General features: G+C 45.2%; 1 protein-coding gene across 1 annotated transcript in view; it reads right to left on the reverse strand.

Annotated features, from left to right (window-relative positions):
• Positions 1 to 2,797, reverse strand: part of ago2 (argonaute RISC catalytic component 2) — an 82,353-nt gene extending 79,556 nt beyond the window's left edge. The window contains exon 1 of the mRNA XM_033019880.1: positions 2,504 to 2,797. Coding sequence (XP_032875771.1) covers positions 2,504 to 2,525 — 22 coding nt within the window. The 5' untranslated portion in view covers positions 2,526 to 2,797. The remainder of the gene's footprint in view (positions 1 to 2,503) is intronic.
• Positions 2,798 to 15,082: the final 12,285 nt, after the last annotated feature.

Genomic DNA, 15,082 nt, shown 5'->3' on the forward strand with positions numbered 1-15,082 from the left:
GAACCGATTGGTGGACAGGACACAGCCCATGTACATCTTCATTATTCTTCAAAAGCAATTAATGGCATTCGACTAGTGGAACATCCCTCGAAAGTTAAAACAAAAAGATGCAAGCCCTTTCTTTTCATACGTAGTTGTTGGCCCCCCTCGGTCATGACTGACCATGGGTGATGCATCCTAGTTCAGGTGATGTGTGGTCGGGTGCAAGCTTGGGCGATGTCATAGTGAGGACAGGCTGTTGCCCATGCAGCATGTCCCCCCCTCTCCACGTCGCTGATCGATCCAAAGAAACAGCAGGGCCGTTACAGTTTGACGCCAGCGCTGTCGCAGGAGCTGGCAGAGCGAGGTTGTAGACAACGACGAACTGCATTAGGGGCTCCGACTCCGGATTTTCGTGAGGTTTACTCCTGGAGCCTTTTCCATGACTGGATATAGCCACAAGGCAGTGGAGGTTTTAAATCAGTTTTTCCTCTCCTAGATGGACTGCCTTCCCAGGCTGACAAGCCCCATCTGCCCGAATATTTATGATGTTGGCTGAACAAAATCGAGAATTGCAGCTGACAAATATTGTAAGTGCTTTAACAATTCAATGGAAGTAGTACATTTATGGAGGTAGGCAATATTGAATAAAAATGATTAAGGATCCAGATACAAATCTTCACTCATAAAGTGGTGTCGATCAGATTCCGATGAATGCAATCAAAAAGACCCCAAATCATTGGTTTTGCAAATGGAGACAAAGAATGTAAAAGGAAACATGCAGCAAATATTGCTTTCTAAAGATTTTCAACTTTTGCCGTTTTGGCAGCATATTTTAAAAGATGGGAAAGCCATGCGGGTTTAGGTTAACTGGAAGCATATTTCAGTTAGTTGAGCATTTAGTTGAGCAGCTATTACAGAATATTTAACAAACATTATCAGATGTTCAAAAGCAGTAGCTTGTAACCAATAACCTATTTCAGTGATTGAATAATAAAAGAACAATAGTTAACAGCATGGAAACATCCAGCTAATTTGGGGCCACCCATCAGGCACCCACCCACTTTAATCTCATATTTTACAAATTCTCCCCCACGTTCTCATCAGTTGTCCCCGCTCGTCTACACAGAGGTCAATTTACAGTGTTTAAGAAGGAACTGCAGATGCTGGAAAATCGAAGGTACACAAAAATGCTGGAGAAACTCAGCGGGTGCAGCAGCATCTATGGAGCGAAGGAAATAGGCAACGTTTCGGGCCGTAACCCTTCTTCAGTACGGTCAATTTTGTGTACGGTCAATTTACAGTGCCCAATTACAGCCAACCAACTCATCTATTTACAATCGGTCACAGCCTCAAGATACAAGGTGAGGAATTTTGAATCAGGATTAGGGGAAATTTTTGCACTTCGAGAGTACTGTACCCGAGGAATTCTCTATCATAGAAGGCAGATAATGTCTTCATGTCAAGGGATCAAGGCTATGGGAAGGTGACACGAGCAGAGTACTGAAGTGGATGATCAGGGATAATTGTGTTGAATGGCGGAGCAGTACTAAAGTGATGAATGGCCGTCTGTTCCTATTACCCATGTTTCTAGCAAATAATGTTCCACAACTTTTAGTTTCAATACACTATTCTGGAAACAATGGTTTAGGCAAAGTATATGTGCATTTATAAAGGGAAATGGATATAGTGTATGACACTAAACGTTAAGTAGCCTACTTTAAAGGAATATTGAAGTAAAAATTAGAGGGCTACAGATATAATAATCTAAATAAACTGCCTCTGAATGGGGTCAGTAAAAAAAATTCTGAAAAATCTCTCTGGCATCGTTGAAAAACACGGTTAATTTAATTGGATCCTTATATGCTACCGAATTTCCTTTTTCTAAACGTTCTTTCACTAAATGTCAAATTAGCGTTTAGTGATGTGAATTCAATACCATCGCTTCCTCGTTTTCCTCTCCCTCACACGAGAACACAATACAATACAGCCATAACCTCTCCTCATTCATACTTAAATTAACCAGGGGGAGCGAAAAATTGTTCACTTTCATATCAACTCTTCCAATTGTATATATTCAGTAAACAGCAGAGTTTACGCGCAGAGACATCATCATAGCAACACTTGAGTAACCCACGCCGCACTCTTTGATGGAAAACAACAGAACCTCTCCACCCCACAATACTCCTTTGGAAAACAAAAAAATAATTTAAATCCCCGGGAAATAAAGCCATGAATTTAAACCCCTTCTAGATTCTACATAAAAACTGGGGAAAAAACTTCGGCATACCTCCGGGTAGAGGCCATAATAGGGTTTACACACACCCTCCTCTCTTTTGGCCATCTACACGTTGCCCAAGTCCGAGGCTTTTGTGAGGCCTAGTACAAAACCGGCCAGGAGACCGAAGGGAAACCACTGCTATCATCACCGCCGCCGTCACCACCTCCCTCCGTCCCTCTACCTTAAACCACCCAAGCAAAAGGCGATAGAAAGCGTCGTGGAAGCAAGCGCTCAGTCACTCACCGGGCTCCGCTGTTGAAAACATGATCGGTTGGAGGCGGCTGGGGAACCGTCCGAGGAGCTAGGGTGTGAAATTATATTACTGACGGGAGCGAAAACATGAGACGCATGAGAAGACTACGGAAGGGAGAGGAGGAGGAGGAGAAGAAAAAGAAGCAGGGAAAACCCCCAACATGAATAGGCGTCCGGAGGTAGAGGGGAAGAGAAGGGGACAGGCGGACGGGGGGGGAGACAGAGGCAGACAGCCCGAAACTGGCCGCTCGCCTGCCCGACACACACAGGCGGGGAGACAGGCCTGCCTGCGCGCCGACGTCATCGCGCCGCCCGGGCCTCGCGCCTCCAGCGCCCGCCACTGGGAGCCAGCGCGGGCGCTGAGGCGGGGAGCGGGCCGCGCGTGCGCACTGAGGGGGGCGGGAGAGGAGGCGTGTGTGGGTGCGGATGTTGGTGTAGTTGGAAGGAACTGCAAATGCAGCTTTACACCGAGGATGGACACAAAATGCTGGAGTAACTCTGGGGGATTATGTATTGTCTTTCTGCTGGCTAGATGGCACGCCACCATAGCTTTTCACTCTACCTTGGTACAAGTGACAATAAACTAATTGGTACTGTAAAGGACTAGCAGCATCTCTGGAGAGAAGGAATGGGTGGTGACATTTTGGGTCGAGACTAGTGATGGGAATGGGTTTTAGGAACTAGGGGTACTCTAAGGTCCGTGAGGCTGAGGTTGGGTAGGAAGGGGGGGTGGGATTTTTTATGCGCGGTCATACCCATGTAAGTGTACAAGAATGCATAACTTGTTTATTGCGTATTTATAATATAGTTTATTGTGTATTATATGTCATAGCTGCTTTCTTGCAACTCTCTCTCAGACAGACGAAAGCAATGATCATAGAGTGGAATAGATGACATTTCGGGTCGAGACCCATCTTCAGACTGACAGTCAAGTGAAACGGGAGATATAGGCATATCTTTTACAGGGAGGTTTCACGGCAGTCGGGTCACGACCCATGACCCGTACTGTTGCTACGCTACTCAAAATGGAGTACACGCGATGAACTGCAGGTAGGCACTTACCATTGTTTCCAGCGTAGCGGGCCCGTTAAAACCCGCCGAAATTGACAATTTTGGCGCTGTAAATAATTATGGAAATCGGGATAAGCGTGTGAGACATTTAGCCTACTTCAGAATTCCAAAAGTGAGGAGAAATGACGTTAGATAGACGCGAGAGCTGACGGGACAACAGCAGCCAGAGTGCTTGGCGAACATTGGCCGTTTGCTCACTGCATTTCATCAACTAAGGCATTATTTGTGTTTTTTCTTGATTCCTTTGGCATCTAAAAAGTTTCAGAAGTGATAAATCTGGCTGTAATTTTTTTTAAATCGCCCATGGTTCCCAAGTGGGTTTTTACATACAAAATGAAAATGCATCTGAAGAAAAAATTACAGCCAGATTTATCACTTCTGAGACTTTTTAGATACCAAAGGAATCAAGAAAAAACACAAATAATGCCTTACTGTTGATGAAATGCAGTGAGCAAACGCAATAATTTCCAATATTTTCAATTCCGATATCTGCACGGCCAATGTTTGCCAAGCACTTTAGCTGTTGTTGTCCCTTCAGTTCTCGCTTCTCTTTACCTTCATTTCGCTTCACTTTTGGAATTCTAAAGTTGGGTACATGTCTCTCACACTTACCCCGACTCCCACAATTTTTTTCAGCGCAAAAATTCAACATTTTGGCTGTTTTTAACAGGTAGGAAAGTACACGTTTCTTGTATTAATAACATATACCGGAAGTGACAGATGTCCTCCAGATGGATTGAGTGGCTCCGTGCGTCAAGCCCTCTGACCCAGTGACCTTACGTGCAACCCCCCTATTCATTTGTCCTTAGTACCGTCTATATCTCTTGTTCCTCTTTCCAATCCCTTAATCATTATGAAGGCCATTAGTTTTCTTCACTGTCTGCTGTTTCTTGCATGCTTACTTTCAGTAACTGATGTACAAGTACATCCAGGTCTCGTTGCACTTCCCTTTTTCCTAATCTGACACCATACAGAAGAAGGGTCTCGACCCGAAACGTCACCCATTCCTTTGCTCGTGAGATGCTGCCTGACCCGCTGAGTTACTCCAGCATTGTGTCTACCTGCCATTCAGATGATAATCTGTCTCTTGTTCTTGCCACTAAAGTGGTTAACCTCACATTTATCCACATTATACTGCATCTGCCATTCATCTTCCCACTCACCCAACCTATCCAAGTCACCCTGCATTCTCATAGCATCCTCTTCACAGTTCACACTGCCATCCAGCTTAGTGTCATCTGCAAATTTGCTAATGTTACTTTTAATTCCTTCATCTAAATCATTAATATATATTGCGAATAGCTGCGGTTCCAGCACCGAGACTTGAGGCACCCCACTAGTCAGTACCTGCCATTCTGAAAGGGAACTGTTAATTCCTACTCTTTGTTTCCTGTCTGCCAACCAATTTTCTATCCATGTCAATGCCCTACCCCCAATACCATGTGCTCTGATTTTGCCTGTGTGGGACCTTATCAAAGGCTTTCTGAAAGTCCAGGTACACTACATCCACTGGCTCTCCCTTATCCATGTTACTGTCTACCTGAACTTAGTTGTTAGGGATAACATTAATTTCTTTTCATTCATTTTTGAATGACAAATAATTTCAATTCAATTCAAAATGCACAGGTCTATTACCAAGAAGATCTTGGAACATTTCACATTGTTTGTCAATCATCTGCATTGTCTACTCTTCTGCCTCACTTTCCCAAAGTTTACTTAAATTTAGAGCCTTGTTTTCTGACTCATCCTTCTCCCTCTTAACTAGTATATCGCATACCATTCAACGGTGACTGCTAGCCAAGCGTTACTGCACCATTAACTAATTGACTAAGTCAGACTAATTATTCATTATTTTTGTTAGCTGAAGAAAATATCGTTCCTGAAAAATTGAACACAATATTCTAACTATGGCACAACCAATGATTTATCCAAGTTTTATATTAACTTCTTAAGCATTATTTCCCATTTGAAAATGTAGCATATTTGCTTTTGAAGGTTTGTATATCTGAACCCTGATTTTTTAAATGTGCACATTTTATGCCTCCTTTCTCCAAAATACATCCCAAAATACATCATCGAGTTTTCGAGAGCGGGCAGAGCGGGGGAGAGAATGGAGAGCGGGGCAGAGAGCGGAGAGCAGGGGGGAGCGCGGGCGGAGAAGAGAGCGGGGAGAGAGCAGAGAGCGGGGGAGAGAGCGGGGGAGAGGCACGGAGAGCGGGGGAGAGGCAGGGAGGCAGATAAAATAATATGGAATAATAAAATAACGTGACTAACGAGCCCTGACAGTTCAAGAAATTCTCCCTTGAATTTTATTCAAAGGAACGCGTCTTAAAACACAATTACATTTACTGAGGAATGTGGATCGATGTATTGATGACACATTGTATAACTACTGTTAACTACTGGCTGTTAACTAGTGCTAACAGTGGCAGTTAACAAATCGTTTTCGTCTGAGTTGAATAAAGTGAGAAACGGCTCGAATTTTTCTGCAGTAACCCGAGCTGGAAATTGAAAACTAGAGGAACGCCGTACCCCTGCGTACCCCCCCATTTCCATCACTGGTCGAGACCCTTAGATAGAGCTCTAGGGGCTAGTGGAATCAAGGGATATGGGGAGAAGGCAGGCACGGGTTATTGATTGGGAGCGATCAGCCATGATCACAATGAATGGCGGTGTTGGCTCGAAGGGCCGAATGGCCTCCTCCTGCACCTATTTTCTATCTTTCCATGTTTCAAACTCCTTTTCGTCTGTCGCTTCAGCCTCCTCGCCTTTTTTTATGGAAGAAGTCCTCACCACCCAGTGTAGTTTAGGTTAGAGATAACAGACAATAGGTGCATGAGTAGGTTATTCGATCCTTCGAGCCAGTACCGCCAGTACCGCCATTCAATGTGATCATGGCTGATCATCCATAATCATTACCCCGTTCCTGCCTTCTCCCCACATCCCCTGACTCTGCTATCTTTAAGAGCCCTTTTGTTTTGATATCTGTCTGCTTATAAAATAAGTAAACTAGTACATAATGTACAGAGAAAAATGGCTACACACTCATGTTGGAATCAAAAACAGGAATGATTTATTTCCAAGTCAAAGATCACCGACTGAATTACTGAGCACGTGCGAGAATGAGCTCAGCTCACATGCATAAATTACAGGGATATTGTCACATCGTTTTTTACATTTTGCAATTGCATTTCCGACGATCCCAAAACAAAGTAAACTTAAACATTTTTCATAATATCACACCGTAGTAATATGGTTTAACTTAACAGAGTAAAACAACTGTTCTGTCTTATTTCACAATTTCAATCATAGTCACACTTGTGACATTTCAATAACACAAACTAATGTTAACATGCTTTCTTCTCAGAAGCAGGTAGGTCCATCACAGCAAAACACATTACTTCATGACATACTGGCCGTACCTTTCCGGCGGTCTGACAGCTCTACCTGCCCTAGTCTTTGTGATGGTGTTTCTTTCAGAAATGTCTTTCTTTTCAGTAAGTACATTCTGTGCATCACTTCTAGTTTCTTCTCTTGTGTCACTTTGTTTTTGTTTTGATTTCTCTGTGTTAAGAGTTTCACGAGTTGCCTCTTTTTCCGGTGATGCATGTTGTGTTGGTCTTTTCCATGTCAGCTGAGGTTGCAAAGGTGTCCCAGTCTTCTCCACATCTCGTGGTTTCTCTGGAGTTATGTGTGGAGGTAGTTTTCTGGTCTTCTTCAGATCTACTCGGTTATGTCGGATTAGAAGTCCTGACTCTGTTTTGACTTTGTATCTCTCATCCAGTCGTCTCTGAACTGTTGCTCTCTGCCATCTGGTATCTCCTAGTTTGTAGGGTTTGAGTCTTAAGACATCACCTTCTTCCAGGATTGGCAGATCCTTGGCATGTCAGTTGTAGATTTTTGACTGTTTTCCTTGCAAATCCTTCATCTTTATCCTCTCTTCTGTGAGTATCTCAGCACCACATGGTTTGAGGTTAGATGCCGTTGGAAGTGTCGTCCTTGTTCTCCTTCCATGTAGTCTTTGTGCAGGACTACTGTTCACTCCTTGCGCAGGGGTATTGCGTAATTCCAGTATTGCCAAGTAAACATCTGTCTTAGAGTGATTAGTTTTCATCAACACTCACGTAGCTGCCTTGACTGCCGATTCCACCTTTCCGTTAGCTTGGCTATGCCTTGGTGAAATTGTGTAGTGGTCAAATGCCCATTTCCTGGCAAATTTGGTGAAATCCTTTGATGAGAACTGTGCCCTGTTGTCGCCTACCACAGTGCTGGGAATTCCGTATATCGTGCAAAGTGGCTCTTGAGTTTTACAATGATTGTCCTGCTGCTCAGGTCGTACATTCTGTCTATCTCCCAGAAATTAGATAGGTAGTCCACTGTGATTAAATAGTGCTTTCCCTCAAAACATATTGGTTCCCACTTTCTCCGATCTAGGAGGTCATGGGGCATCAGAGTTTCTTTCTGATTCTGTTGTTCGTACGTCCTGCAGGCTTCACAGTTTGAAATGAACTGTTTCACATCAGAGTTCATTCCGGGCCAGAAAATGCATCCTCTAGCACGTCTGAGGGTTCCTTCCACTCCCAGGTGAGAGGTGTGGAGGGTCTCCTTCATATCTCTACATAGAGTGACAGGGATCACAACTTTCTCTCCTCTGAAAATGAGTCCGTCTTGCACACTCAACTCGTCTCTGACGTTGAAGTACGGTTGTGCTGCCTCTGGAACGTCTGCCTTGTGATCTGGCCATCCATTTTGAATTACTCTCTTAACTGTTTGTAATGTTTCGTCTTCCCTTGTGTGGGCTTGGATGTGTTTGACCTTGTCCTGTCCCATGCTCAAGGACTCAACTACGTTGACATCATTGAATCTGGTTGATCCTGTGGTGTCAGGGAGGTATGCTCGGGAAAGCATATCTGCTAGATGTACGTATGTTACAAAACTTACCTTCAGCGGTGCTGCAGATCTGTCACTGCCCATGTGCGCGACTTTGGCGCCTTTGAGGGGGTGGGGGGGGGGGGCGGGATTAAAATGCCGTTTTCTCCTGCCTGTCCGAGATATATTTTCTCGGGCTACTACCTGATGCTAAAAAATCGTTCCGACTGCCGTTTTCGGAAGTTTTTAAAAAAGACCACGGGACAATTAAATCGCTGGAGTAAAATAATAAAGCTACTTCTAACGCCGTCAACGCCAACGACGGGACGGATCTCAGGTAGGGAACAAAACATAACGTAGTCGTTTATTTTACATATAAACTTGCTTCTTAGGATTCCTTTAATCAAAATTTCACGTTGCGAAAATGTAATTATGTAAATATATGAACCGGCAGTATTTTTCCTGCCAATATGGGGTTTAAATTCACCGCAACCGCAACGTTCCAAACCAGCGCGTTCCACAAAATCCCACTCGCAAGATGATTTAAATGGCCATTAATTTACGGGAATTAAACACTAAATTCCTTCCATTTGGCCTATAAATTAATGACAATGAGATTTAAAAATCATGTTATATTGTGAATTCTTGTGTGAATGTTATTTGGACACTTAGGCTATTTAAAAATGTTAACTTTTTCTTAAGAAATGGATAGATGTTTAGATCTAGTCATTGAATTTTGTAATTAGCTACAATTGGGTAACTAACTAATTATATGCTTTAATTTCAGGTAATCCAAGTAAGATTGTTTCATATTTGTTTCAGAATGCTTCAATCTATAATAACTGAAAATTTCATTCAGTTCTCTTAATTTTTAAGAGTGTTATGGGCTTTTGGCTGTCCTTGATCACAGCTTTTGAGTTAAGTCAATGGAAAAGCAATTGGGAACAAGATGCTAATTTCAGAGTATGAAAATGGCCATAGCTTTTTTAATATTGAAGATATGAAAGTGAATTAGGTTTCAAATTAAACTTCTTTTTGTGCTTTATCTGATGGGATAAATTGCAGACTTGATTTTTAAAATCTCAAAATTGTGTAACATTGCTACTAGATGCATGTCTTTTCCCTTTACGCACTTGATCTCGAGGTCGTAGTGTAGCATCCTCATCATCATGCCCTGGAGACGTCTTGGTGCTCTGTGCAAAGGCTTTTTGACTATGACTTCCAATGGCTCGTAATCACTCTCAACGATAACTCTCTGTCCGTAGGTGCACTGATGGAAGCGCTCGAGGGTAAACACTATAGCTAGTGCCTCCTTTTCAACCTGAGCATATCTCTGCTCGGTTGGCGTCAATGCTCGACTCACATAGAACAGTGGTTGTCCCTTCTGCATAAGTGTTGCACCTAGACCTACCATGCTTGCATCACATTGTATGGTCAGCTGTTCGTCTGGTGGGTAGTATGCCAGGATAGGTGCCGTTGTCAACAGCTCCTTGATCTTTGACATTGCCATGTTATGTTCTGATGACCATTCCCACTTTACTTCTTTGTGGGTCAATCTCCTCAAAGGCAGGATGTCTACTGCATCCGCTGCTCTAGATGTCAGCTGATTTACATCGGGGAGACCAAGCGTAGGTTGGGCGATCGTTTCGCCGAACACCTCCGCTCAGTCCGCAATAACCTACCTGAACTCCCGGTGGCTCAGCACTTCAACTCCCCCTCCCATTCCCAATCCGACCTCTCTGTCCTGGGTCTCCTCCATTGCCAGAGTGAGCAACAGCGGAAATTGGAGGAACAGCACCTCATATTCCGTCTGGGGACCTTGCGTCCTTATGGCATTAACATTGACTTCTCCCAATTTTGCTAGCCCTTGCTGTCTCCTCCCCTTCCTTAACCCTCTAGCTGTCTCCTCCCACCCTCCCATCCGCCCGCCCTCGGGCTCCTCCCCCTCCTCCCCTTTTCCTTATTTCTCCCACCCCCCATCAGTCTGAAGAAGGGTTTTGGCCCAAAACGTCGCCTATTTCCTTCGCTCCATAGATGCTGCTGCACCCGCTGAGTTTCCCCAGCAATTTTGTGTACCTTCGATATTCCAGCATCTGCAGTTCCCTTTTGAACACAAGTAGTTCACACTGCCTTGTAATCTTTGGATTTCTGTTGGATTGGTAGGGTTGGGCATCTCTAGGATAGCTTGGATCTTCTTCGGATCTGGTTTCAGGCTACAATCTGCAATTATATGTCCTTGAAATGTGATACACGTAGTTTTTACTGCCGACTTCTTCCGGTTCAGCTTGATGCCTCTGTCTCTGCATCGCTGAAGAAGATCTTGCAATCTTGCATCGTGATTTCTTTCTGCATCTTCTCTGGTGTCCCCTACTCCGTATAGGACGATGTTATCTGCAACATATTCCACTCCCTTTAATCCTTCTAGGGCTTGTTGCAGCTTCTTCTGGAAGATCTCTGCACTTACTTTCAGTCCAAATGGCAACCTCTTCCAGCAATATCTCCCAAAAGGGGTGTTCATGGTTGTTAAGAAACTGCTCTCCTCATCTAGTTCGAAGTGGAGATATCCTGACTTCAGATTGAATTTGGAGAAAATCTTTGCCTTGGACAGCTCAGGGAGTACATCTTCTATAATAATAATAACAATAATAATAAATTTTATTTATGGGTGCCTTTCAAGAGTCTCAAGGACACCTTTCAAAAATTTAGCAAGTAGAGGAAAAACATGTATGCGGGATGAAATAAATAGTAGAGACATGACTAATACACAAATTAAAGACAGAATTCAATTCAAAACACAATATGAGGCAGTTCAAGCACAGATGAAAAGGGAGGGGGACGTGGGGCTAAGGATAGGCAGAGGTGAAGAGATGGGTCTTGAGGCGGGACTGGAAGATGGTGAGGGACACGGAATTGCGGATCAGTTGGGGGAGGGAGTTCCAGAGCCTGGGAGCTGCACTGGAGAAGGCTCTGTCCCCAAAACTGCGGAGGTTGGATTTGTGGATGGAGAGGAGACCGGCTGATGTGGATCTGAGGGACCGTGAGGGTTGGTAGGGGGAGAGGAGGTCAGTGAGATATGGGGGGGCCAGATGGTGGAGGGCTTTGTAGGTGAGGACCAGGATTTTGTAGGTGATCCGGTGGGAGATGGGAAGCCAGTGAAGTTGTTTGAGGACTGGAGTGATGTGATGCCAGGATTTGGTGTGGGTGATGAGTCGGGCGGCTGCGTTCTGGACCAGTTGGAGTCGGTTGATGTAGGTGGAGCTGATGCCAAGGAGAAGTGAGTTGCAGTAGTCCAGTCGGGAGGAGATGGCATGGATGAGTCTTTCAGCAGCGGGAGGTGTGAGAGAGGGCCTGATTTTGGCGATGTTGCGGAGGTGAAAGAAGGAGGTTTTAATGACATGGCGGATGTGAGGCTCAAGGGAGAGGGTGGAATCAAAGATCACGCCAAGGTTGCGGGCCTGGGGAGATGGGGAGACAGTGGTGCCGTCGATGGTGAGAGTGGGGTTATTGATTTTGCTGAGTGTGGATTTGGAGCCTATGAGGAGGAATTCTGTTTTATCGCTGTTGAGTTTGAGGAAGTTATGTTGCATCCAGGTTTTTATAACTGACAAACAGCAGTTGATATGGGAGAGGGGGGGTTGTGGGGGGATTTGGTGCTGAGGTAGATCTGGGTGTCATCAGCGTAACAGTGGAAGTCCAGGTTGAAGTGGCAGAGTATCTGACCAAGGGGGAGGATGTAGATGATGAAGAGGAGGGGGCCGAGTACGGAGCCTTGGGGAACGCCTTGAGTGACTGTGGCTGTAGCAGAGGTGTGGTTATGGAGAGAGATGAAGTGGGATCTGTTGGAAAGGTAGGAACAGAGCCAGCTGAGTGCAGAACCTTCAATGCCAAGGTCCCCAAGTCTGGTAAGCAGGATGTTATGGTTCACTGTATTGAAGGCTGCACTCAGGTCGAGGAGGATGAGGATGTTGAGGGAACCAGTGTCAGCAGAGGTGAGGAGGTCGTTGAGGACTTTGAGGAGAGCAGTTTCTGTGCTATGGAGGGGGCGAAAGCCAGATTGGAGGGGTTCGAATAGGTTATACGCAAGGAGGTGGGAATGAAGTTGTGCCGCAACGATACACTCCAGGGTTTTTGAAAGAAAGGGGAGGTTTGAGATTGGGCGGTAGTTAATGAGAGAGGAGGGATCAAGACCAGGTTTCTTTAAGAGTGCCAGCAGCAGTTTTGAAAGCGGAGGGGACAATTCCTTGGGACAATGAGGAGTTGAAGAGATTAGTGAGGTAGGGGCAGAGAACGGGGAGGCAGGACTTCAGCAGGGGAGTGGGGAGAGGGTCGAGGGAGCAGGTAGTGTGTTTGGAAGAGCTGATGAGTTTGGAGATTTCAGTAGGGGTGACCAGGTCAAACTGGGAGAGGAAGCAGTGTGGAGGAGGGGTAAGGAGGTCAGTGGAGATGTTGAAAGGAGGGGCCTTGGTAGGTGGCGGAGTAGATGCTGGTGAGTCGGGTACAGGGGATAAAGATTGATAGATGGTGCTGATTTTATCAGCGAAAAAGTGGAGGAATGAGTTGCAGAAATCCGGAGTAGAGGTTGGGAGAGTGTTGGCTCGAGCCTTGAGGAGGTTGCCCACTGTGGAGAAGAGGGTTCTGTGGTTTAGGCAGGGGTCGGTGAATATGGAGGAGAGGTAGGCAGATTTTGCAGCAATGAGGGCATCTTTGTAGGCAATGAGGTGGAGTTTGTAAGCTTCATGGTGGACTGTGAGAGATGATTTCTTCGTGAGTCATTCAAGTCGGCGACCAGTCTGTTTCAGCTTACGAAGTGCAGGTGTGTACCAGGGTGAAGATGTGTTAAAAGTTACGGTATGACTGGTAGTCTGTGGTTCGCCCTTTTCAGGACTTTGTTGAGGGTTCTAGGATCTATGCAGAACCTCAACTCTGTGCTGTCCTTTTTCTCCGTAATGACGAAGCCTGCTACACCATTCAGTTGGTTCTTCGACTTTAGTCAAGATGTCCTGCTCGACCAGCTTCATGATAACATTCATGACCTTCTCTTTCATGGCTTTGCAGAACACTGTGATGGGGTCACATCCTCCGTTCTAGTTACCAACTTGACCTTGCCACGCAGTCTCCCAGGTCTTTCGTCGTCAAAGACATCTTTGTCTTTCTTGAGTAATGAGCCAGCCTCGCTAACAGCATTCAGGCTCTTTAAGTTCTCGTAGTGAACCGTGATGAGTTCCATCCGTTGTGCAGCTTTGCTGCTCAGGAGCGGTGTGAGCCAGCCTTCCTCTACCACTATGCAGTGAACACGGTACTTCTTGGTGTTTGTCTCGTTCCGGAGTACGACTTTCGCCCTACCTTCCGCCAGCAGGTTGGATCCGTTGTACATCTTTAAGGTGATTTTCTCTCGTCTAATGTCCTCTTTGTGGGGCACAAGATGCTTGGGAATCACATTAACACTGGCACCAGAGTCAAACTGAAACTTGATGGCTGCTGTGCCGACCTGCATCTCAGCGAATAGGCCTGGAGAGTAATTGTTTCCGGCTGCATTGATCTCAATGCAACTCACAGACCCTGTGTCGGAAATGGATGTTGTGTCAGATGTCTCTACGACTTTGTGCAGACCCTGTTTCTGCATGCTCTCCTTCCTCTGCTTGCAGCAGCAGGCAAAGTGGTTTTGTTGTCCGCATCTGTTGCAGTCCTTCCCATACGCTGGGCATTCCTCCTTCCTACGCTTGTGCGTCCTTGCACAGAACTTGCACTTTACTAGTCCCTGATTCTTCCTCTGCGAAGGAAAATCAACCATCTGTTCCCTTGGTTTGAATCGTTCCACCATGAGTATTGTCGGCTCTTCGCCGATGACCTGCATTCTTGCCGCTGTTACCTCCGAGGATCTACATATGTCCACAGTTCCCTGCACAAAATTATGCATAATTTTCATACATTCCTCTTTTGAAGGACTGTCTTCCAAGTTGACCGGTCTGCAATACCAATGACGATGCGATTTTGAATGAGGCTTTCTCTCAGGCACTCACAGAGGTTGCTTTCCCCTGATTTCAGGTCTCGTTTATTGAAAACTAATCTTTCATTGGTTTCATTCGTCTCTCCTATGATGATGGTAGACATCTTGTCGATGATGACTTTCACATCTGTCTCATCTGCTACCGTCTCAAACGTCAGGGTATTGTAGATTTGCACGCCCTCCGGTCCAACAGCATGCAGGAATACTGCTTTTTGATACTGTTTCTCCTTCTCCAGTTCTGTTATCACTGCATAATTTTCATACATTTGTTTAAACATTTTCCACTCTTCCACCCTGTTCTCTTTGAGCTTTAGATTGGGTGGTGGAACCACGTGGAAAGATGGACTGGTCTGCGCCATTTTGAAATATCAGCGTTTTCCCTCGCTCTTACTAGCTTAGTTTATCTTTAAGTAGACTCCCACAGCACATTGTTTAAACTTCGACTCCCACAGCGCTGATTTACACACAGCGTCTTATCTTTGTGTGTTCACTGACCTGCGTTCATTCATGCATGCAGCTAGGCCGGTCGCTGAGCGTTGAAACATTGATTCCTGAAAGCTTTTCAAAGCATCATCATAGTGTCCATTTGATTCACAAATGTTCACTTTCACCGCTGCCGCCAT

Source organism: Amblyraja radiata, chromosome 4, assembly GCF_010909765.2.
Source record: "Amblyraja radiata isolate CabotCenter1 chromosome 4, sAmbRad1.1.pri, whole genome shotgun sequence".
NCBI lineage: Eukaryota > Metazoa > Chordata > Chondrichthyes > Rajiformes > Rajidae > Amblyraja > Amblyraja radiata.